We start from the raw sequence: 26,104 nt of genomic DNA, 5'->3' as shown, positions 1-26,104 counted from the left end.
TGACAGGGTTGGACAGGCCCTGAGACAGGTCTAGTACCACTCTCACCTGAAGCAAGAATCCTCTCCTACACTGGCACCAACAGGAGTCATCACACAGCCTCTCCTCGAATACTTTCAGTGATGGGGAGATCACTCTTCTTGCCTGAAATGGATGGTTACACCAGCTCTGTCATTCTCTTTTTTGTTCTAAGGACCCTCGTAGGTCTGACATTCACTAAAGGCCTGCCACTTCTGGCATTCTGGATTCTATGGGCCCTGCCAGTTCTTTGGTTCTAGGATCTGTCTCTCTCCTTGGGAACCTCTGCCACCTTGACAATCCATAAATACATCATAAACAGCATTGGGCTGGGTTAAGCTATTTAAAGCAGGTGCTAGACAAACTGGAACACCTGGGTCTCTTACGCCAAGGAAGATTTAGGCAGTAGCCAGTATGTTAGATGAGAACTGCCCAGCAATGGATTCTCACCCACACCCTAACCCCCCAACTCCAAGGACCTCTGGGTGGCAAATGCAGTGGAAATAGCCCTGGACAAGGAAGTGGCAGACCTGAGTTCCAGGCTCAGCTCTATCATTGACTCACCATGTGACCTTAGGTAAATCTCCTCCTATTTTGGAGCCTCAGTTTCTCTATCTGTGGTTAAGTCTAAGTGGTTAGACTTCCTTAAGGTCTCTTGCAACTATGACATGCTGTGTTTCTAAAACTGATTATCTGGGTGCACTGACTCTATTAACTGTGTTTTGCCTTGCCTCATAAGATAATTGGCAAATTACTCTCAGGATGCTGGCCACCCTGTACAAGTCATTTTGGAAGGATGAGTACTGGATGCCCCCTCAGTACACATGGGCTGACATAGAAGATTCAGATGGCATCACATACCCTCACCCCAAAGATCTGCTGGCAGCCATTCCCCTGACATTCGTCTTCATAGTCATTAGATATGGTACTGAGAGGTGAGTTAGCTGTGGAGGGTTTTCCCTTACCCCCTTTAAAAAAATTTAAAACTTTGTTAATGCCTTTTGTTTTTAGAAAGCCTTTACTATGAAAAAAATCTTTCCATCAAATATCTTTGCTAAAAATCCGATATATATGGGTGCCTTATTAACCTATCAGATCACAAACTTATCAAAGGTAAGGACATTTTAAAATCCATATCTCTCCCTAGCTCTGTGCACAGGGCTTAGTAGCACAATAGGTATTTACCAAATATTTCATGAATTTCAGTGGGAAGAACATTTGGTCTTTGACTGTGGCCCTGAATCTTGGGGAGCCCATCTAATCCCCTAAAAGGGATATTCCTGTCCCCTTTCCTGACAGCCCAGCATCTCTTTCCACAGGGAAAATATGTGATCTTTTCCTCTTGGCTAAGCATCCAATATGTGCCCCACAAGTACCCCATCCTCTTCAAACATCCTCCTCCCATGCCCCATCTCCTGCAGGCCATGCCAAATTGGCTGTGATAGGTCAGTTGGTGGGCGAGATTTGGCAGAGGGCTCCCAAAGGGCCATAAATAGAAGACTTCCTGTGTCCTCAACTCCTGTTTCCTCTCACAGGTTCATATGGCTGTCCTTGGGCAGAGCTCTGGGTGTGCGTGACTCCATCAGGATCAAGGCTACTCCCAACCCAATCCTGGAGTCATTTTTCCAGACCCAGAGTAAGAATCCCAAAAAGGTGAGCAGGCCCCAGTTTAGGATATCATTAAGGATGCTGGGAGGTTTAAGTCTCCATCCCCTTCAATAGGGAAGTCTCTGATGTTCAGTGGTCCTTGAGTAAAAAGTGTGCCCAGGGCTCACTCAAACACCTGCTCTCTGTGTTCTTGTTTCCTCTAGTGAGCGGGATACTCTGAGCATCAAGTTCTACCAACGTCTAACCTCAGACAGGATTAAGAATTCACTGGAACTGAGTTCTAATCCAACCTCTGCTGACTTGCTTTGTGACCTTAGTCAAGTCACTTGACCCTTTTTTGGAGCCTTAGTTGTTTTATCTGAAAAATGATAGGATGATCTCTAAAGTCATTTGTACCTTTGACCATTCTGTGTTCTATAGACATGGTTTTCTCCCTATAAGTCATTCCCAATACCTCATCTCCATATTCAAGTCTAGCTGATTCTGTTTCCGTAACATCTCCTGAAACCATCCCCTTCACTCCAAGTTAAATACGGTTCTTTTTGACCTGCAAAGCCCTTTACAATTGAACTCATCTTTCCAGATTTATTGTACATCATTATTCCCATACACTCTGTTCTAGCCAAATTCACCTACTCTTGTTATTTGTAACTGACATTCCATCTCCCATCCCAATGCCATCGTATAGGCTGGTTCCTATGTCTGGAATGCTCTCCTTCAAGGCTCCTACCTCCTTCAAGAAACTTTTCCCAATTTTCTCATTTAATAATATTCTCTTGAAATTACTTTGTATTTCTTTACATCTATTTTGTACTTAGTTACATGTACACATCATGTCTCCCCCAATAAAATGTAAGCTCAGTGAAGGCAGGGAATGGTTAGTTTTCATCTCTCCCCCAGTGTGAACCTCCTCTTCCCCAAAGGGTATCACGGGTATAGTATGCAGGACCCAGGGTGTGGTTTGAGGAATGCTTTTACTGGGGCAGTTGTATCCCAGTCTAGGGCAGGGTGAAAGTCTTAGGGAAGGAGGAAACCCCTTGGGCCCTACTCCTGGAGACTAGGCTCAAGAACAGGCCATGCTCTTGGAAGCCTCCACGCCCCTGGGGAGCAGAGGGGGCACTCTCTAATTACGGAGACTATATAAGCTTAGGGGAGAAGGTAGTCACCTGAAGCTAAGGTCCTCCTTTGTCCATTCTACCCCTAACCTTTTCCTGATGTCTCCAGGATGAGCTGGATCACCTGGCCAGCCAGTGCAGCCTCTCTGTGAGGCAAGCCGAGCGCTGGTTTCTTCACCGGAGAAACCAAAAACGACCATTATTGAGCAAGAAGTTCTCAGAATCTTGGTGAGTTGGGGGCGACCTGATGGCAGACTGGCTCCAAGGTACCTAGACTTGGGTCAGTGGGTCATGGAATCAGGTCTGACTTAGAAAGCAGGGGCCCCACAATTTGTTCATCCCTCCACCCCCAGCAATATGACCTCATCCATTCATCTCTACCCCATTCTGTATTTTCAGTTCGAAATTTGTATTTTACTCCTGTTCTTCCTTTGGAGGCTTGTTCATCTTCTGCAATGTGAGTATGTCCTGTCCCATCCCCACCACATGACTATCCCTCCTCCTTGGACTCCTCATCCTCTCCATTCCCATTATCTTTGTCCTTCTGCCTTTTTCTTCCCATTCATCCTCTTCCATCTTCTTCCAATCCCTTCTATCCCCTCATCTTTTTTCTCCCCGTCCTCTTTGTTCCCTGTTCCCATACTGTGCACTTTGTCCCTTCTTGCTTTACCCATCCTTTGTGTCCATTCCCATGTCCACATACCCATCGACCCTCTCGCTAAAGCCTTTGTGATTTTTTGTCCTCTCTGTGTTTCATTCTCATCATCTTTCTCCCCACTTCATCCCATGTCATTTCTGTGGCCTCTCTGTCCCTTAATCCTTTCCATTCTCATTGCCTTGATTCTCCTCTTCTTGATTCTTCTGCTCCATTCTCTGCCTTCTTAGGCTCCACACACGTGCTTTATCTTCACTCTCTCCTCCTGTTCCCTTCCCTTCCTATCTATTTCACTGTCACCCCACCCCTACCTTATTGCCAATCCATTTCCCTCCCCCCATCAACCTTAAATTATATCCTTCATCCTCTTATATCACCCCACATTGCAGCTTCTCTAAGGGTGATGTAGCTAGACTGGTTAGTCTGACCAAAAGACAGGGTATGTAAGATGAGAAATGAAACAGAAATTGTGCCCTCAATGATAGAAATGAAGGTTTCAGAGGGAGAAAGTCCAGGCTTGGTTGGGGAGGGGAAGAGAAAGGAGTGGATCCCAGAGTCCCAGGAATTGGGAACTGGAAAGGACCTCAGCAACCATCTTGTCCAATCCATATGAGAAAGGAGTCCACTCTATAACACGCACGACAAATGACCATCACCCAGCTTTGGCTTCCATGTAGGAAGAAGACATCCCAGAGTAGCCCATCCCACTTTGGGACAGCTCTGTAAGAAGTTTTTCCTGAGATTAAGCCAAAATTGGCCTCTTTTTAACTTCTACCCATTACTCCTGGTTCTGCTTTCTGGAACCAAGCAGAACAAAGTAAATCCCTCCTCCTCATGATAACTGACTTAATACAATCATCGTGCTCCCTTTGACACTTCTCCAGGTTAAATATGCTCAGTTTCTCTAACAAATCCTCATGTGACATGAATTCAAAGCCCTTCCCATCTAATCAATGGCCAAGTCTTGCTTATTCTATTTTCATAACATCCATAGAAACCATTTCCTTCTCTCTACTGCCACCAGAGACCTAATTCAGACCCTCATTACCTTTGCTACCCACCATTGCAACAGCCTCCTAATTAGTTCTGCAGCCCCATCGTCTCGCTTCTAACAGTCTATCCTCTTGTTCCTAAAGCTACCATCTGACCATGTCACTTTCCTCCCCCAAAAACTTAAATGATTCTCTTTTGCCTCTCTGATAAAATACAAACTGTCATCTTTGACCTGTAAAGCCCTTTACAGTTTGATTTTAATCTCTTTTGAGGCTTATCACACATAAGCCCTTTCATAGATTACATATTCTAGAAAAATTCACCTACTTCTTGTTACTGGTTGCCCTCCTCTGGACACTCCTTTGCTTGTCCATTTTCTTCTTAAATCATGAGACGTAGAACTATACCCAATCCTTCAGATGAGGTCTGATGAGAACACAACACAGTTCGATTACTCCTCCCTACTCCTGGAAACTTAAGGCAGCGCAATGTCCAATTAGCTCTTTGGGCTGCCATATTACGCTGCTAAAACCTTTAAACTTTAAAAAAAAAAACAGAAAAACTAGTTAAATGTTTCAATCATTTGGAAGCTCCATAATTTGACAGCCCTCTCCAACCCAGCCCATACTCCCTAGCTAACAGAAAGATCAGATATTAATGATCTGAAGGGATATAGAAAGGAACAAAGGTCAAGTCTCTCATCTAACCAGAGATTATACCTCATGAGTCTGATTCTGACTTGTCCTGAACCTGGGGAGGAGGTGGCCAGAATAAGGATAGGAAATGATATAAGGAGGCAGTGCAATCATTTCTATCGAGTATTTAGAGTTCCCTAGGAGAAGGCTCAAAGCTTTGGGAAGGAACCATTACTTGTGGGTACTAGTTATTCTGAAAGTAGTGTCTAGAATACGTCTGTTGTTTTTTACAGGAAACCTGGTTTGGCCAGCCAGAGACGATCTGGAATGGATACCCTAAGCAGGTGAGCAGTCCCTGGATAAGGGCAGGTGCCAGGTTAATCCCCTGAAACAAGCCCTGGGACTGATTGATTATGATAATGACGAAAGCTAGTAACAATAAAGCACTTTTAAGATTTGTAAAGCACTTTACAAATATCATATCATTTGATTCTCACAGCTCTGTGGAAGGGGCTATGATTGTCCTCATTTTACATATGAGGAATCTAAGACAGACGTTAAGTGACCCGCCCAAGGTCACACAGCTAGTAAGTTCTAAGGCTGGATTTGAACTCAGGTCTTCCAGTACACCATCCACAGTACTCCATAGTGATCAGAAATAAATGTATTTGCTGTGTGATCTCTCCATCTTCCTATCCTTACTCTGAACCCGTACTTTCAGAATCATAGAATCTCAACATTAAAAAGGACCAGAAAGGCTGTCATAACTGAACAAAATTCTCCTTTATAATTACTCAAAAAATGTTCACATCACCTCTACTTGACATTCTCCAGGGAGGGCAAACCCCATATTTTTCAAGGCAGCCCAGTCTATTTTAGAACATCTCTCTTTGTTAAGAAGTTTGGTCTTACATCAAGACTAAATCTGGCCCTCTCTAGCTTCCTTCCACTGAGCATCGTTCTTCCCTCTGGAGCTGTCTTCCACACAATGGCCGTCTAAGTATTTACAGACGTTAACTATGCCCTCCATTTATTTTATTTTCCCCAGGCTCATCATATTCACAATCATAATCATAATAAATAAATTATAATTATAATCAGCTTGAGTCCAAGGCCCATGACTATCCTGATCATTCTCTTTACAACTTCCTCCAGTTTTTCAAAGTTTTTCCTAAAATATGGTACCTAGAACTCAACACTGTAGCCAAATCAAACTCACTATAACTCCCTTCTCATCCCGCATTTGATGATCTTTGGTGTTCCCTATAAAAGTTGTCCCAATTCTTTTTCATCTCTCATTAAACTGCCAACCCCACCTCCTTCACATATTCTGAATCAGCTGAGAACCTTTTCCCATACTTTACTGAAAAAAGAGGCCATTTGCCATGACCTCCCTCTTTTTCCCTTAACCATATCTCAAAATGCCTAAACAACATCCCCCTTTTCTCTTCTCTGTGTCTCTAATGAAAAAATTACTCTTCTTACCAAGGCCAACCTCTCTATGAATTCCTTTGATTTCATCCTCTCCTCTCTCCTTCAACAAATTGCTTCATTATTATTTGAAAAAAGACTCATTTAGTGCTGAATACTATTCCTCTTATAACTTAGATTAATATTTAATTAATCCTTTTGGTTATCTCATTACGTTGCTGACTCATATTCAACTTATAGACCACTAAAACCCCCAGATACTTTACAGACCAGTTGATAACTATCAACCTCTGTCTACCCTATGTTGTACTTGTGAAATTGACTTTTTAAACTTGTACGCTTTAAAATTTAAGATTTTACCTTTTTAAAGTTTAGCCTTTTAAAATAATATTCTATTTTTCCCTAGTTTCATGTAAAGACAATTCTTAATATTCATTTTTTTTAAATTTGGAGTTCCAAATTTTCTCTCTCTCTCTACGTCCACTCTCCCTCCATGAGGTTGTAAGCAATTTGACATAGATTATACATGTTCAAACTTGCAAAATATATTTCCATATTAGATATGTTTTAAAAGAAAACACAGACCCAATACATGAAAAAATACAGAAAGTGAAAAATAGTATGCTTCAATCTGCATTCAGATTCCATCAGTTCTTTCTTTGGAGGTGGGTAGCATTTTTCATCATGAGTCCTTTGGAATTGTCTTGGATCATTATATTGCTGAGAATACCTAAGTCATGGAGAGTTAATCGTCATACAGTGTTGCTGTTACTATGTAAAATGTTCATATAATTGTTTCCAGGTTCTTCTGAAATCTGCCTGCTCGTCATTTCTTACAATCATATACCACAGTTTGTTCAGCCATTCCCCAAATGGTGGGCATCCACTCACTTTCTAATTCTTTGCCACTACAAAAAGAGTTGTAATAAATATTTTTGTATAAATAGGTCCTTTCCCATTTTTCTCTCTCTCTCTTCTTTATATTGCTGATCAAAAAGTTTGCACAGACCTTTGAGTATAGTTCTAAATCACTCCCCAGAATGGTTGGATCAGTTCGTAACTCCAGTGGTAATAGTGCACTGGTTCCCAAATTTCCCATATGCCCTCTAAGATTTGTTATTTTCCTTTCTGCCACTTTAGTTAATCTGATAGGTGTGAGATGGTACTTCAGAGTTGTTTTACTTTGCATTTCTCTGATCAATAGTGCTTTACAGTGTTTTTTCATATGACTATAGATAGATTTGATTTCTTTATTCTGAAAACTACCTCTTCATATCCTTTGGCCATTTATCATTTAGGGAAAGACTTTTATTCTTATAAATTTGACTCAATTCTCTATATAATTGAGACATTAAACTTTTATCAGAAATACTTTCTGTCAAAATTGTTTTCCTTCTTTCTGCTTTCCTTCTAATCTTGGTTGCATTTGGTTTAGTTTGTGCATAACTTTTTTTAATTTAATGTAACCAAAATTATCCATTTTGCATTTCATAATGTTCTCTATCTTTTGTTTACTCATAAAGTCTTCTCCATAATTCTGACAAGTTAACCATTCCTTGCTCTCCCAATTTGCTTATGGTATTACCCTTTATGTTTAAACCATGTAGTCATTTTGATCTTATCTTGATATACAGTTTAAGATGTTACTCTTTACCTAGTTTCTGCCAAACTGCTTTCCAGTTTTCCCAGTAGTTTTTGCTGAAGAGTGAGTTTAGAGGTCCTTGGGTTTATGGAACTCTAGATTACTATAAGCATTTCCTACTATATCTTGTGTTCTTAATCTTTTCCATTGATCCACCACTCCAGTGCCAATAGTTTGGATGATTACCACTTTATAATACATTTTGAGATCTGCTATGGCTAGGCCACCTTTTTTCACATTTGTTTTAATTAATTCACTTGATACTCTTGACCTTTTGTTCTTCCCAATGAATTTTGTTGTTATTTTTTCTAACTCTATAAAATATATGCAGTATTTTCTCCTTTACCTGAAAGGTCTGGAATTTGGCTATACTATTCCTGGAAGTTTTCATTTTGAGATCACTTTCAGGAGATGATCAGTAAATTCTTTGGATTACTATTTTGCCCTCTAGTTCTAGGATATCAAGGCAGTTTTCCTTAATGATTTCTTGAAAGATGTTGTCCAGGCTCTTTTTTTAATCATGGCTTTCAGGTAGTCCAACAATTCCTAAATTATCTCTCCTGGATCTATTTTCTAGGTCAGTTGTTTTTCCAATGAGATATTTCATATTTTGTTCTGTTTTTCATCCTTTTGATTTTGTTCGATTGATTCTTGATGTCCTATAAAGTGATTAGCTTCCACTTAACCAATTCTAATTTTTAAGGAATTATTTTCTTCAGTTAACTTTTGTACCTCCTTTTCTATTTGGCTCATTCTACTTTTTAAGGAGTTATTTTCTTCCATGAATTTTTACCTCCTTTTCCATTTGGACAATTCTTTCTAAAGAGTTGTTTTTTTCAGTGAATTTTTGTGCATCTTTTTCTATTTTTTTGTTCTTGCTTTACTAAGCTGTTGACTCTTTTTTCATGATTCTCTTGCATAACTCATTTTTTTCCCAATTTTTCTTCTACCTCTCTGATTTTTAAAATCTTTTCTAAGCTCTTCCAGGAGTTCTTTTTGGGCCTGAGACCAATTCATATTTCTCTTTGAGGCTTCATGTGTAGGTATTTTGACATTATTGTCCTCTTCTGAGTTTGTGCTTCAATCTGCCTGTTACCATAGTAGCTTTCTATGGTCAGAGTTCTTTTTGTTTTGTTTTGTTTTGTTCATTTTCCAGCCTATTCCATGACTTTTAAAGTTGAACTCTGTCCCTGGGACAGGTTTATTATGTGGGGACCAGGGACCTGATCCCTAGTTTGCTGCACTGGGACCTCCCAGGCTCACTTATTGTACCAGGGTCTCCAGGCCTGTACCATTCACCTGCTGCACTTTGCCTCAGAGCTAGCCCATTTTGCCACTGACCTGCTATGTTGAGGCCACAGGGTCCTGGTTGCTGATCTGTGCTGGGGCTAAGGGCCTCCCACTGACTTGCATAGACCTGTGCTATGCTGTACTCCCCTTATACCCAAATGAGGCAGCCTTTCCTTCTGTCCTTCTAAGTTATCTTGGACTGGAAAATTGTTTCACCTTATCCTTTTGTGGGTTCTGCCACTCCAGAATTCATTTTCAGGCATGGTTTAAAGTTGTTGGGAGAGGAATTAGGAGGACTCAGGCAAGTTCCTGCCTTTTCTCCACCATCTTGGCTCTGCCTTCTATATTTACCCTTCATAAATTTCACCTTAATAGTTTTATCTAGATACTCTAGACTGTCAAGATTTCTCTGTATCCTAACTATAATCAAGTTGGCTATCTATCTCCTAGCTTGATGTCATTTGTGCCTTTATCCAACTCATTGATAAATATACATATGCATATATATTATATATACATATATATGTGTGTGTATATACATATATACATATATACATACATATATATATGTTAAACAGCACAAGGCCAACCATTAATCCTGAGATATCTCACTGGAGGCCTCCTCCCAAGTCAATGCCAAACTATTACCAAATGATGATAAGTTCTAACCATTCAACCATCTCTGAATCCACCTAACTGTACCATTTATAAGTTAACATCTCTTTTCTACAAGAATAGCCTGAGGGATTTTGTCAAATGCTTGTCTAGCTTCTGGGTCAACTATTTACAGCATTTTCCCAACTTTCCAGTTTGGTAATCTTTCAGGGAAAAAAAAAGTCTTGAGCATTCCTCACAACTGTCCCAATTATTTTCTTCTCTCCTTGAGCTACTCACATCATGCCCTCTACATACTCTGATTCAAAGAAGGACTTTTTCTCACAATTTACTGAGAAAAGAGGCTAATCACCATGAGCTCCCTCTTTTTCCCTTGTCTGTATCTCAAAACCCCTTAATATCATCCCTTGTTCTCTCCTCTATATGTCTCCTCTTGTCCATATCTCAAAATTCCCCATTCTCTCTTCTTTATAATGGCCCTTCTCAGAAGGGCCAACCTCTCAACAGGTTCCTTTGATCTCATCCCCCTTTTTTCCTTCAACAGACTGTCATCTAATTATACCTTCTCTAATCTACAGTCTCTACCTACTGACTTTTTCCTCACTCCCTGAAAACATATTCAAGCCCATTACTTTGTTGAGAAACTGTCCCTAGATCCTATCATTCCCTCAATCTATTTGCAATTGTCTTCAATCCTTTGCAGTCTGGTACCTGACATCATCACTCAGTTGCATTGCTCTGTCCAAACTAAGCAGTGGCCCCTGAACTGCCAAATCTAATGGTCTTTTTTAAAAAATCTGCAACTTTTGTACCATCGGTGTGTGGTAACTTAAACATATTTGAAAAACAAAAGGATGGTGCCCAAACTTACTGCTTAGGACAGGGTAGCTTTGAGATCCTAGTTTCTTTTACTGATTTAAAAACAAAAACAAAAACAAAAATAAAAATAAAAATAAAGTTGTGCCTGAAATGAATTGTTTTCTTTCCAAGCAGCTGGCTGGGCCTGCAGCCTTGTATAAGACTGAGCGCAGGCCTGCTAGCTCTTCCCAACTTGCCCCCAGGGAGCTGGCTGACCCCTGGGAACTGTGCCCAGATCTGTGCTCTCCTGCCCAGTCCCAGGTCCAGTGAGGCAAGACGGGCAGCATGACCTGGCGGGGGTGGAGGAAGCCCTGCACCCTTTGTCTTCCCCCTTCCATTTTGAAGCTATGATCTCTGAGAGATGAGACCACATTTATCTTTATAAGCACAAAACACTTTTTACTTCTCTGATTTTCTATTAATGGAGAAAGAATGGAATAAAATGAAGTTTTACTAATTTTTGAGACAAAAAAAATGCACTTTTCTTGACTGAAACCTTTGACATTGCTGATTGCCCTCTCTTCCTGGATACTCTCTCTTCCCTGAGTTTTTCTGACATTGCTTTCTTTTTTTTTTTTTTTTATTAATTAATTAATTAATTTCACTTTTAACATTCATTTTCACAGAATTTTTGGGCTCCAAATTTTCTCCCCCCTTGTGCCCTCCCCCCACCCCAAAACACCGAGCATTCCAATTGCCCCCATCACCACTCCGCTCTCTCTTCCATCATTCCTCTCTGCCCTTGTCTCCATCCTCTCCTCTGTCCTGTTGTGCCAAATAACTTTCTATACCCCTCTACCTGTATTTCTTATTTCCTAGCCGCAAGAACAGTATTTGACAGTTATTCCTAAAACTTTGAGTTCCAACTTCTTTTCCTTCCTCCCTCCCCTCCCCCTCCCTTTGGAAGGGAAGCAATTCAATATAGGCCAAATCTGTGTAGTTTTGCAAATGACTTCCATAATAGTTGTGTTGTATAAGACTAACTATATCTCCCTCCATCCTATCCTACTTCCAATTACTTCTATTCTCTCTTTTGATCCTGTCCCTCCCTGTGAGTGTCGACCTCAAATTGTACCCTCCTCCTCATGCCCTCCCTTCCATCGTCCCCCCCACCCTGTTTATCCCCTTGTCCCCCACCTTCCTGTATTGTAAGATAGGTTTTCATACCAAAATGAGTGTGCATTTTATTCCTTCCTTTAGTGGAATGTGATGAGAATAAACTTCATGTTTTTCTCTCACCTCCCCTCTTTTTCCCCAAACTAAAAAAATCTTTTGCTTGCCTCTTTTATGAGAGATAATTTGCCCCAATCCGTTTCTCCCTTTCTCCTCCCAATACATTTCTCTCTCACTGCTTGATTTCATTTTTTTTAAGATATGATCCCATCCTATTCAATTCACTCTGCGCACTCTGTCTCTATGAGTGTGTGCGTGTGCATGTATGTGTGTGTAATCCCACCAAGTACCCAGATACTGAATAGTTTCAAGAGTTACTAATGTTGTCTTTCCATGTAAGGATGTAAACAGTTCAACTTTTATAAGTCCCTTGTGACTTCTCTTTGCTGTTTACCTTTTCATGCTTCTCTTTATTCTTGTGTTTGAAAGTCAAATTTTCTTTTTAGCTCTGGTCTTTTCATCAAGAATGCTTGAAAGTCCTCTATTTCATTGAAAGACCAATTTTTCCCCTGAAGTATTATACTCAGTTTTGCTGGGTAGGTGATTCTTGGTTTTAGTCCTAGTTCCTTTGACTTCTGGAATATCCTATTCCATGCCCTTCGATCCCTTAATGTAGAAGCTGCTAGATCTTGTGTTATCCTGATTGTATTTCCACAGTACTTGAATTGTTTCTTTCTAACTGCTTGCAATATTTTCTCCTTGACCTGGGAATTCTGGAATTTGGCCACAATATTCCTAGGAGTTTCTCTTTTTGGATCTTTTTCAGGTGGTGATCGGTGGATTCTTTCAATATTTATTTTGCCCTCTGGTTCTAGAATATCAGGGCAGTTTTCCTTGATAATTTCATGAAAGATGATGTCTAGGCTCTTTTTTTGATCATGGCTTTCAGATAGGCCCATAATTTTTAAATTGTCTCTCCTGGATCTATTTTCCAGGTCAGTTGTTTTTCCAATGAGATATTTCACATTATCTTCCATTTTTTCATTCTTTTGGTTTTGTTTTGCGATTTCTTGGTTTCTCATAAAGTCATTAGCCTCCATCTGTTCCATTCTAATTTTGAAAGAACTATTTTCTTCAGTGAGCTTTTGAATCTCCTTTTCCATTTGGCTAATTCTGCTTTTGAAAGCATTCTTCTCCTCATTGGCTTCTTGAACCTCCTTTGCCAATTGAGTTAGCCTATTTTTCAGGGTGTTATTTTCTTCAGCATTTTTTTGGGTCTCCTTTAGCAGGGAGCTGATCTGTTGTTCATACTTTGCTTGCAAGTCTTTTATTGCTCTTCCCAGTTTTTCCTCCACCTCTCTAACATAATTTTGAAAATTTTTTGAGCTCTTTATGACCTTTTCCCAGAACTGATCCCATTGAGTGGGCTGGGATGTAGAAGCACTGACTTCCGTGTCTTCCCCTGATGGTGAGCACCGCTCTTCCTCGTCAGAAGGGAGGGGAGGAGAAACCTGCTCACCAAGAAAGTAACCCTCTATAGTCTTGGTTTTTTTCCCTTTTCTGGGCATTTTCCCAGCCAGTGACTTGAGCTCTGAATATTCTCCTCACACCCACCTCGCCTCCTGATCCTCCCAGCCAGTGCTTGGGGTCTGAGGCTCAAATGCTGCTTCCCAGCCTCAGGGCTTTGGGCGGGGGCAGGGCTGCTATTCAGTGTGAGATTATGTTCAGGTGCTCAGGTGGGGGCAGGGCTGCCTCACGGGCTCAGTTCCCTCAGGGGGTTTATGCAGAGACCTTCAACAATGGATCCGGGCTCCTGCCTGCTTGGGGAGCCCCAGTCTGCTTCCACCTCCGCTGTTGCCTCCTGAGGGGGGCTGAGTATGGGGGCACCCCACTCCCCTCTCAACCCACCAAAGAGAACTTCTCACCAACCCCCATCACCTGTGGGTGGAGGGACCCACGCGGCCGCTGGAGATCCCATCCCTGAAGTCTGCATTGCTTTCTTAATAATAATAAAAGTAATAACATTCATGAAATACTTCAAAGTTGGCAAAGGACTGAAGCAGGATTTGAACTTAGGGCTTCCTAACTCCAAGTTCAACACTATCCACTGTGCTATCAAACTGCCTTGTTTTTTCTACTACCTGTCTTACTCTTTCACCTCATTTTCCTTTCTTCACATCCAGGTCACACCACTTACCTCTAAGGTTCTGTGCCTGGTCCTCTTCTCTTCTCTTTCTACATTCCCTCTCTTGCTGGCTAGGTGATGCAGTACATAGCATGATGGACTTGGAGTCAGAAAGATCTGAGTTCAAATCCTGTCTCAGATACTTTCTAGCTGTGTGACCTTGGGGAAGTCACTTAGCCCTGTTTCCATCTGGAAAAATGTAGATAATCATAGCACCTACCACCTTGGGTGTTATTAATCTTAAGTGAGATCACATATGTAAAGTGCTTTGCAAATTTTAAAGCATTATATAAGCATTAGTTATTGTTATTATTATCATAATTATTATTGATTATTATATTGGTGTACTTCATCAGGGTCCTGGATTTAATCACCATCTCTATGCTGATGACTCCTAGATCTCTATACTTAACCTCACTCTCTCTTTTTGAACTTTAATCACACATCTTCAACTGTCTTTTGGACTTTTCATGATGGATGACCTGCATGACTCAACATGTCTAAAATACAACTCATTATTTTTCCCTCAAAACCAATTTGTCTTCCAAACTTCCCTATTCTATTGAGAACAGCCCTGTCTTTCTAAATAAGGTTTATAATTTCATGTTGTCATCATTCTCAGCATTTCCCTTTTGCTTTCTCATATCCAGTCAGTTCCTACATCTTGTTGTTTCTACCTCCCCAACACCCCAACACCCCAACACTCAACACTGTCCCCTTCTCTCCACTCACACAGTCTCAGGCTCTCTTCACCTTTCACCTAGATTATTGTATTAGCTTCCTCATGGACCTCCCTACACTTCTCTTCCCCATTCCAATCCATCCTACATGCAGCTGCTGTAAAGATTGGTCTAACTACATCAGGTCCTAATTCAATAAAGTCCATTGATGAAGGTCAAAGATGAACTACTGTGTTTGGTATTTAAAACCAATAGCCCCACCTCCGCCTACCTTTCCAATCTTAATGTGCACTCTTCTTCTTTCTGTGTACTATGATCTAGCCAAACTGACATCTTAGTCTTTTCATACATGATTCTCCCTTTCCCATCTCAATACCCTTCCCCCACAATTGGAATACACTGCCACCCCACCACCACGTCTTGAAATCACTATAATCCTTCAAGACTCAGTCTAAATGCCACTTTCTTTGTGAAGGTTTCCTTGATTACCCAACTGCTATTTTATCTCCCTTTTATCTGTTTCATGTGTGTATATACATACATACATATGAACTATATACATATGTGCATATTTATATGTATTTATGTGGTACACTGTGAATGTATGTATGTGTATGAATATGTGCATGGATATGTTGTTTCCCCTGATTACATATAAACTCCTTGAAGGCAAGAACTGCTTCATTTTTGTCTTTGTATCCCCAGTGCCTGATACATAATAAGTAAATTTAATAGATGATTGTTGATTGTGTGATTGTGCACATGACCTGATTTATGGAGGACTGGTTCCAGGTGCGTTCTAACCATAGACCATAGCCTAGCATGGCTGGAGAGTGCGATAAGTCAAGCATCTTACTGGAGTTCCAAAATAGTTGTTTCCCTTTTTGAACCCTGTGTCCATCTATGGGCAACACCAATGACCAAGTGGCTGCTTTGACCCTCAGCCTCTACAGCCTGCCCTGTACTTGTGGTATATCTTGGAGCTCAGCTTCTACCTCTCCTTGTTGGTCACTCTGACCCACGATGTGAAGAGAAAGGTGAGTCTGGAGGGTGCCCAGGTTTGGGGGAAAGCTCTCATCTTCCCAGTCAAGGGAGAAGAGTAGAGGGGAAGAGCCTGACTTGTAGTGTTTGTCCCCATGAGGAAAGTGCCATGCTTGGTCCTGGCCCTAAAGGCCAGTTCCTGAGGAGTAGAAGCAGTAAGGACAGACCTGATCACTTGAGCTTGGTAAGAAGGCCAGAAGCTAAGGAGTCAATTCCATTCTGTTCAATTCAATAGCCAAGTTGCTCTCTCTGGAGCTCCTATTCCTAGGTCCATATCCAACCCAATCACCAGCTCTCAATCATTTGACTCTCTTTCTTCATCTTCTCCTTGTATCTCACCTCAATCTCTTCATCCTCTTGACAGACTAGAACTTTCCCTAAGAGGACTGTCATGAAATCAGGGCAGAAGTGATAAGAGGAAAGGTATACCTAGACTGTGGGTCAGAGTCTAACCCCAAGTATGGGCAAAATGAACTACATTCTCTGGGAAATAAGCAAGGTCCTCATAACTGCCCTCCTCTTCCCAGGACTTCATAGTGAGCATCATCCATCATTTTACAACTATCACTTTGCTGTCCTTCTCTTATTCTGCCAACCTTTTGCGCATTGGTACTCTGGTGATGATATTACATGACGTGTCAGATATCTTCCTGGAGGTGAGTGAGTCCAACCTGGAGGAGTATAGCTGGGATTCACCTGGGTCCCTGGGAGTCTCATGTGTGCAGGGGCCACAGCCTTAGAGAAGAGAACAGAGCTGTCCCTAAACTCTCCCACCATTATAGTATTCCATTGTGGCTGGTGGCCCAGGAGGCCCTAACAGAGGGAATGGACTCAGGGCTCACATGGACCTGACACCATCCTTAAGGAAAGGGGGAACGACCCTAAAGAAAGAGATAAGACTTTTTCTCTCCCTGGCTCTGCCCCTTTACTGTTGTTGCTTAGTTGTTCAGTCATGTCTGACATGGACTATGTCCATGGGGTTTTCTTGGGGAAGAGGCTGGAGTGTTTTACCATTTCCTTCTCTAGTGTGTGCACATTTTACAGACTAATAACTGAAACAAATGGGGTTAAGTGACTTGTCCAAGTTCATACAGCTACTAGGTATCTGAGGCTGAATTTGAACGTAGATCTTCCTGACTCCACATCTTGTACTCTATCCACCACACCGCTTATCTGCCCCAGCTCTCTCCCTACCAGAGAATAAAAGTCCAGGGAAATCTCTAAAAACAAAACTTAGCTATGGTTCACATCTAGTGTCTCCCCAAAATAGGGGAGGAGGCATACTAACTGGATCACTTCTACAAAAAAGTTTTCATTACGTAATATGGGTATTAGGTATAGGACAGCTGTTTATTTCCCCCACCACAGGGGATGTCTGATGCAAGACTCTCAGGTGTGCATTAGCAAATGTAGTCATTCTGTTATAATGTCACATAAGCATTCCCAAGAAACACAGTGCCATTCAAAAACCACCATTAAAAAAAACAGAGTTTATGAGGATAAGGAGTCTAAAGGTACATAACTCAAAAACTTTATCAGTGATACACCAAAAAAAAAAGTTAGGAATCTAATTTTTAAAAAAGCATACATACTTTTACATATATTAAATAATTAAGAAATGCATAAATAGCACAACAAATGGAAGCTGTGCCCTTGGCCATAGGTTGCTGCTCCATCTAGGCCCCAGGTAAACAGACAAGTAGACATGAGGCCATGGCAGAAGAGAGCAGGGACAAAGGTGGGAGTGGTGTAGACCAGCCTTTCTGTGCTCTCAGCTCCTGCTGCACTAGAAGATACACAATGACACTTTACCTTGACAAAGACCTGAAGGTCATTTGTGGAGGTAGAAGTCAAGAACGGTTGCAGCTCCTCAGTTACTATGAAAATGAAGTGGTGACATTTCATGAGCTCTTTCATTTTTCTTTGCAGAAAAAAAAATTGAATAGAAGCAGACTTGAAGTTCCTTCTCTGATCAAAGTATTCCCTAATATATCAATCATGTTGAAACAAATTCTCATTTTCAAAAGACACATTATAGCAGCACTGACTATACAGAAGCACAAAACATCACCATTAGTTCTCTGTGTCCATTTTACTCCTCCTGGAAGGAACAGTGTGACAGATATTTCACACTGTCCTCAGGCTTTCACTGTCAAGATCCAGATGTGAGGGCATGGATTACTTTGGTCCTTCAGTTATAGCACTATTATAAGAATGACTATCTTCTCTGATAAACTCTTCTCCTTCTGGTAAGTTGATACCTGAGTTCAGAACTCTGGAACACTTTTTCCTGTAAGGCTACCACCAAGGGTGGAAATCACTGTTTCTCAGGATTACTGGTCTATGGCCTGCACTGCAAAGGGATAGACAGTAGAGAAATGCCTGCCCCAACCTTGCTGGAATTCCAAGGGAGCAAAAGTGTTAACAAAGAACCTAATAGTGAAGGGGAGTTGACATTTCTGTTTCCACAATTCTCATGGCCCCCTTCAGGGAACAAGGTTCCATCCTGAGTCTGTCTTTCTGATTTTCTGTGGAAAGTCAAACCCCAGTCATGAGGACCAATCAGGAGTTGCTATATCATTATAGCATAGTCAATGTTCTTCAGTAAAAAAAAAAAAAAATTGTCAAACATCAGCCCTATCTGTGAGACATTCATTCAATGGTGCAGTCAACAGTCCTCCTGCTTAGCCTTTCTATGGGGATGGCTGGTGCCTCTGAGTGGTCTCCTCCAGGCCAGCATTCTTCAATTCTTCCCTCCAAAGTCAAGCCTTGGCAAGCGTCATGCAGACACAGGGTAAGAGAGAAGATATATAAGTTTGGGCAGGAGATAGAGCTGAAAGAGGAGGAAAGCTGAACAGGTTGAGTATAAATCTATGGGCCCACTCAGGTCACAGAGACTATCAGAATCATTGGTGGCTTTGCCAATGAGCTCATGGCAGAAAATGAGGGAGACTGGAAGCAACAGGTTGAATTCCAATAGGGTCCCGAAAGGTCCAGTTCTAGGACAAAAGATGCACAGAGGAAGGGCTATAGTTGAAATGGAGGAAAAAAATCAACTTTGCAACAGAAAATAGTGAAGTGTGTCTGAACAATGATTTCTTTGGAAAACACTTGCAAGGTTAGTGGATAAAAAGTACAATGGGAATTCAGGGGATGATACTGGCAATCACAAAAGTTAATGCAGTTTGGGGTGCATTCAGAAAGACCCAGTGACCAAAACACGGGAGATAGTTAATCCAGACATACATTAATCTATCAACAGACATCTATTAAGTGCCTGCTAAATATCAGTCACTTTAAGTGGTTTGCTCAGTTTCCTCATCTGGAAAATGAGCTGGGGAAGGAAATGGCAAACCACTCCAGTATCTTTGCCAAGAAAACTTCAGATGGGGTCATGGAGAGTCAGACAGGACTGAATAAACTAAACATGCTATCTATTATTGTTGTTTGTATATATTAATTATATTTTAATGCATTTGAGGAACAGGAAATAGACCAGGTTTGGTTAGAAAACAGAGTATAGGAAAATGATTAATAAGTCTGGAAAGATAAGTTGGGGGTAAGTCATGAGGGGCTTTGAATGCCAAACATGGGGATTTATATATGATCCTGGAGATTGTAGAGAACCATTGGAATTTTTGAGCAGTGAATTGATAAAGGTTGGATCTTTAGTGGAGGAAGATTACTTTGGCAACTGAGTGGAGAATGGATTAGAATGGGGAGAGACTTGAGGTAGGGGTTCCAATTAAGAAGCTGCATACAGTAATCCAGGCAAGAAGAACTAGCCCTGATTCTAGTGGCTGTGTAACTAGAGACAAGGGGATAGATCCACATTGAATGTCATAACCCATCCATATGTGTTTATCCTGTGACTAGTTCTGTCCTACATAAAATAAAAAGGATGGGGTAGGGCTATTTCTCACTGTTCAATGCCTTGAAATTCAGCCCAGCCTCCAAGGGGAATCTTTAGGCTGCATATAAGAAAATGCTTCCTAAGGAACAAAGTTCTCTGGAAGTAGAAAGTATGGTCTGTGGGATACGAGTTCCCCATCATTGTAGACCTTCAGGTGAAATGATGATTTATCTAGGGGGATTCTTGGATAAATGTAGGTTGTACTAGATACCCTCTGAAGCCCCGTCCCAACTCTGGGTTTATGTTTACCAAAATTCTTTCTGTTGTCTCCTTCCAGGCTAGTAAGATGCTAAATTATGCAAAGTGGGACAAAGCTAAGAACATCATGTTCATCATCTTTGCTGTGGTTTTCTTCATTAGCAGACTCATTTTCTTCCCAAACAAGTAAGCCTGGTCCTAACAGGGGGGTGGGTCAAGGGCAGGGAGGAGAAACAGGGCCTAAGTCCTGGGGACCTTCCGCTTTCAAGAGCTGCCTCCTAGAAAGAGGAGTGAGCCTCCTGCCTGACAAGCCCTGTGAAAAAAAAAATGGGATAAGATCAGGTCAGGGGGCCTTTGAGGACTCCTGTGACTTTTACTCTGCCCCTCCCATTTTGGAGGGATAGCAATGTAGATGACCTACCATTGTAGATAGCAGTGTCTAAGCCCTGCCTCCTCCCTTCCCACATTATGACCCCCAGTTCCTCTCTTTCTTACAGAGTCATCTACACTTCCTACCATGTTTTGAAGACCAACAACCAGTTGTTCTTTGGATATTATTTTTCCATTTCCCTCCTGTTGGTTTCACTGAGTCTCAATCTCTACTGGTCTTTACTCATCCTCAAAATGTTGTACAAGTGTTTTTCAGAGGGCCAGGTACATACAAACCTTTTTCTGGCTCACCCACCCTACCCCCAACCCATGACCATCAGCAAAGGAAAAAAAGGAGGAGAGGGGAGGAGTACTGGAGGTGGAAGGGAAGCATGGAAACTCAGACCTGGCATCCTAGTGCCAATAGGCACCTAAGTAGTACCAACAAAGCATCTTACAAAGTGTGCTTATCTTTCACCTCTTGTCTCCCAAATTCAATCTCTGTGTGTGTGTGAGAGAGAGAGAGAGACAGACAGACAGACAGAGAGACAGAGACAGAGAGAGACAGAGAGACAGAGGGAGAGAAAGAGAGTGTCTCATTTCTTTCACCCCATCTCTGTCCATTTTTCTTTTCCATTCTGTCTCATCCCATATATTCAGTCAGGTGCCAAATCTTGTCATTTCTACCTACATAATATCTCACCCTTCTAAGTCCTTCTTCTTTGTTCACACACCCATTATCCTAGTGCACGTTCTCATCACCTTTCACCTGAACTATCTAATTCATCTTTCACACGACTAAAAAATAGTTTTCCCAAAACACAAGGTTAGACCAGAGAGAAAGAAGATTATAGAGAGAACAGTATGCTTAAGAAGATGGAAAGGGATGAGATCAAGGATGCACATCAAGGAGGAAAACCACCATTTTTATGTGAAAGAATATTGAAGGAGGAGATAGTGGGAGTAACTGCATGAGTGATGTGAGAAGAGGAGTGGGGGAGATGAGGAAGTTCTTTCATGACTTCAATTGTTTCAGTGAAGTAGAAGGTCAGGTCCTCAGCTGAGAGAATAAAGGGAAGAGTGCTGTGGGAGTCTTGAGGAAGGATGAAAAAGTGGTCTAGCAAATCAGTTAAGAAAGCATAAAAAGAATTCTCTTCTTCAGTGAGAGCTCAGTTGAGGATATGTAACAAATTTGTAGGAAATCTCAGTTACTATGATCTTGTGATTTCCTCAATCTTCATTCAGTAGCATGTGAATAGGAACAAAGTGGATGGAGGATGGGAGTAATCCCAGGTTAGGGTTGGGCAAAGTGTGCTAGTTAATAGGACAAGGAGGCAAGATTCAAATGGAGAGGATACCATGCAGTGAGACGGGGGTCAAAATAGGAAAGAAAGTAGAGTGTAGCCAGTGCAGGAGTGATAACCTGATTAGCAATGGAGGGGTGAGGGGAAGTGGAGGTCACAGTGAAGAACAACATTGGGCATTGTAAAACAAAAGGAAAGATGCAATAATAAATGATGATTGGATAAAAGAACCTCAGGATTTGTGTCCAGGGAAGTGGAATATTTCTGAATGATGGCAAGCTCAAGGGTATGACCATTTATTTCTATGTGTGGCTAAGGTGGGGAGGGAATTGAGTGGTTGAGTTGGAAAGTTACGGTATTTAAGAGACCATCCATAGGTATGTGAAAGTCCCCTAGTATGAAGGTAGGAGTTTGGGATGAATTGGAGGTGGGGAAACACTGAACTCATTCAGAATGGAAGGAAGAAGAATCCTCTGGCTGTTGACTGAGAAGAGACTTGGTGATAAATTCATTTACTGAGTAAAGAGTAAACTCCTACTCAATGAATGAATGAAAAACAATTATTAAAAGCTTTAACACTGTACTAAACTCCAGAGATACCAGTAAAAATGGATACTGTACACATACAGAGTAGTGATGGTTTGAGAGCAATAACCAGCATCTATGTAGTGATTTAGGGTTTGCAAAGCACTTTACAAAAATTATCTCTTTTAGGAAGCCATTGGGATTGTAAAGGGAGTCATAATCTATCAACATGTCCTTTCCAGGAGCAATGGATCCAGGAGCAATGGATCCAGGAGCAATGGATCATTGATGCATGTTTGAAAGGGAAAAGAGGTTTGAGGGCAGTGCCAGAGCAAATACAAGGTCCAGTAGTCCAGAGGGTGAAATAGCAGGCAGAATCAATGGCCAGGTAACAATGGCCATCCTTAGCTCCCTATTACCACTAAAAGAAAGTATCAGTCACTTAAAGTTTTGTACCACTCCAGCCCAGTCTACTTTTCCAGACTCACTATACATTACTGCCGTTGCTTTTCTCACAATTGTGTCTGGCCAAACTGACCTTCTTGCCATGCCTCACAAAGGACACTCCACATTCCATCTCTGTGTCTTTGCACATGCTACCCCCCCCTTCCTGAAATGTAATCCTCCCTCACATCTGCTTCTTAGAATTCCTTATTTCCTCTAAGATTCAATGCAAGCATCACCTACATTAGGCATTTCCTGATTTCCTCCCTACCCCCTTACTTCTACTGCCATGCATCCCAAAATTTCCTTGTCTATTTATTTTGCATATATTCTGTATATAATTTTATAAATGTAGGTTATTTCTCCCAATAGAAGGGAAGTTCCTTAAGGGCAGGATCTGTTGCCTTTCAGTTTTGGTACCTCCGTTGCTTTGCACAATGGTGGGTGCATTCTAGGGGTTTTAGAGATGTTATTGATGGATTGTCCCTATGGTTCTCAGGTAAAGAATGATGCAAGAAGTGACACAGAGGAGCTAGACCTGAACGATGAGCAGTTGACAGTGAGAGAGCAGAGCAATGGAAGACTGCAGTTCAATGATGTCACAGATATTCGGGCCCGGAGGGGTCAAGGGACTGGCCAACTCACTGAGGCTGTCCCTGTGGCATAATCTGGTCCAGCTTAGTGAGAATTCCTGGATGACTGTTCTCCTGACTTCCTGAAGACTGAAACATCCTGGGAAATGTCACAAATTCTGATTGAGCATGCACTCCATAGAACAAGACTTGTAGAGGACAGGGGCCTTTCACTTCTATTTCATTGTGTCTGTCTGTCTCTCTGTACAACCCCTTTACTGGACCTTAGAGTAGGGGAGAAAGGATAGAATATCTCTGCTGAGAATTTTATGGTAAATTTAGTGATCTTTCTATTGAACAATCTTTTCCCTGAACTATTGTCCTTGGGCTTGCCTGTCCCTTACAAGAGCAGAGTGAGGGGGAAGGGGATGAGGAGAGAACTCTTTTAAACTTCCATAAGTGGCCCTTTTAAAGTTCCCTAAGTAACTCACTATTCCACTCATCGCAGGATATTCCATATATTTTTATCCTTTCTCAAACCTTCCATGGTTCTCATGGCTGGTAACCTTGCCTGCACGGCCCTCCCTCACTCAAAACAAAATCAAGTGCAAGTCATGTCACTGTTTCTCTGATGGCATGGTCTTCTTTGGCAACGAAGGACGAACACACACATACTGAGAAGAATCTGTTTGAATTCAGACGTAGGCCATGTCCAGCACTTCTGCCTTGGTGTAGTACAACAAACTCCTCTTGTATTATTTCCTGAGTTTTCCCTATTACAGCATGCAGTGTAAGCAAAAATTTTTCCTTTTAATGATTTGATGAGCCAGCCAGGATGGGCCATTTGCTACTGTGATCATCACTGAGTAAGTCTACTCTGCCTACACAGCTGACACTCAGATTTTTGTCCGATCACAAGCCAGAGTGAACTCTCCCAGGAATAAGTCAGCTATGAAGTGGTCAGAGAATTAAACTCTTTAAACTCAGGAAAAATAAAGAGAAATAGGTCCAGAAGTCAAAACTGACTCGTTATCTTTTGTGCATGAAGAAAAAGAATGTATGTTTGTGGAAATGGGGCAGTGGTGAGGAGATGATCTTACTGACCTTTAGGTTGTTGCAAGGCAAGGTGATACTAGTATCAAGATGGGATTGGGACAGGGTAAACCTCAAACTCTTAAAATCTGGGGTAAGGTAAAACTGCACATTCAACTGGGAATGTCCAAAGCATGTGACTGCACTTGGAACTTAGATAATTGTGGGAAGTGAATGTAGCCAGACAAATACGGGGCCTTTGATTGTTGTCAGTTGTGTATGTTAAAAACCAGGCCTTAAGAATTAGAGCCTAGGAAAAATGAATTATTGGTGCTATAAGGCAAGATTTTGAAGCCAAAACTGCCCCTCATTACCATGTCCATATAATCCAGACTTCTCCAAAAAAGCACAAAGATCATGACACTCTTACAAAACCACTTTTGTAGGGAATAATTAGAGAAGAAAGAACTTAAGAGAAGGGATTTAATTGAGTACATTTTGAATACATGTTATAAAATAATGAAGCTTAAAAAACTAGAACCGTCCCATTGGAAGTGGAGGGGATTTACTCATTTGCTTATACTACAGAGAAAGTTTCATCTGAGATATTTGACCATCACTTATGAAAATTATGAAATTGTATCTGTTAGAATGGACAGTATATATTGAAGCTACATCTTTAAACCAGCTTAGTAACAATAGACCTTGGATTCAAGAATTTCATTTTGCCTTAGGAGTACAGAGGCAATACAGATTGGAGGCTTACTCTAATCAACATTTTTCTGAAGTTTTGAGTAAATTATCATGTATTTGCTCTATGTGTGAAATTCTAGAGTATGATATTCTTAATTTATAAATGGAGGATAAATAAAATGTTATTACATGTGCTTGTTATTAACCATTATTTCAACATGAGAAAAATAATAATACTATTCTAGCCCTAAGCTATGTTAGTGAAATTTTGCTACTCTTTAGGACAGTAATCTGGTATTGTTTTGAGTTTTTATTTCAGACATAATTGTTTGAATTGACATTAAGCCAATAGTCCACCATTCAAGAGGAATACTATGTGCTACTAAAAGAGAGTGTGGCTTGAGAACTGCTACAGGTGAATGTGCCCAGGAAAAGTGAGAGAATGGCCTTGCATAGGCAAGGCAGCATCATCTTGACTAAATTTTCCCATATACCATTTTCTTTCTGAAAAGGAAATTTTTGTGCTTGGTTAATTCTGAGCCTGGATTTGGTACCCTGTGAATAATGTGGTATTTTGCAATATGATTTGCTATCGACTACGACTCTTAGTTGGAATCAAATGGAGATAAGGAAGATTTTTTCCGCTATTATGGCTTATGTAAGATCGGTCTTGCCCTTAAAGGGACAGTATTAATAAAGTCATAGCCATGTGTCTCCCTTTTCCTTTTATAGCATATTTTTATAATCAATACAGATGAATAGTGGAAGTTTTGTCATTGCAATACATATTAATATTAAAATAATTGAGTTACTATAATAGGATGCAAGTGTGAAAGACTCTACTATTTTTTTATCTGAATTTGTGGCCAATTCCATATACTGATCAAATAAATGAGTTCTTAGGCTTGACATTCCCTTGCTAATAGTTGTATGTTCATGTATAATATTGTTCCCTTGAAGTACCTCATTCTCTCAGGACGTTATAAGAATAATATATTTAAAATATTATAGGATAAAAGAGAGATAGAATAAAGATGTAAAGTGTTTTTAAAATTTACTGAAGTGATAAACTTTGGGAAAGCAATAAGATTAAGCTATTAAAAATCAAAGCTCTAGGATATATATAAATGATTGGCTTTCAAATGTTTCTAATTGACATATCGGCTTTGAGTACATT

At 40.9% G+C, this 26,104-nt stretch overlaps 1 protein-coding gene across 3 annotated transcripts; it reads left to right on the top strand.

The window, feature by feature from the left end:
- On the top strand, positions 1-26,104 carry LOC140499486 (ceramide synthase 4-like). 3 transcript variants are annotated; one of them, XM_072600959.1, is made up of 10 exons: positions 1-951; positions 1,552-1,669; positions 2,849-2,967; positions 3,139-3,196; positions 5,316-5,366; positions 15,781-15,873; positions 16,405-16,533; positions 20,068-20,174; positions 20,486-20,642; positions 23,130-26,104. In XM_072600959.1, the coding sequence occupies exons 1-10, from the start codon at positions 779-781 to the stop codon at positions 23,295-23,297; spliced, it is 1,173 nt and encodes a 390-aa protein (XP_072457060.1). In that variant the 5' UTR covers positions 1-778; the 3' UTR covers positions 23,298-26,104. The 3 variants fall into 3 exon arrangements, with proteins under 3 accessions (XP_072457060.1, XP_072457059.1, XP_072457061.1); XM_072600958.1 differs by lacking the exon at positions 1-951 and having other exon boundaries at positions 967-1,669; XM_072600960.1 differs by lacking the exons at positions 1-951; positions 15,781-15,873; positions 16,405-16,533 and having other exon boundaries at positions 967-1,669.

The sequence above is a fragment of the Notamacropus eugenii genome, chromosome 4 (assembly GCF_028372415.1).
Source record: "Notamacropus eugenii isolate mMacEug1 chromosome 4, mMacEug1.pri_v2, whole genome shotgun sequence".
Classification (NCBI taxonomy): Eukaryota; Metazoa; Chordata; class Mammalia; order Diprotodontia; family Macropodidae; genus Notamacropus; species Notamacropus eugenii.
The sequence above is the reverse complement of the archived record's forward strand: the minus strand, read 5'-3'. Positions and strand labels throughout refer to the sequence as shown.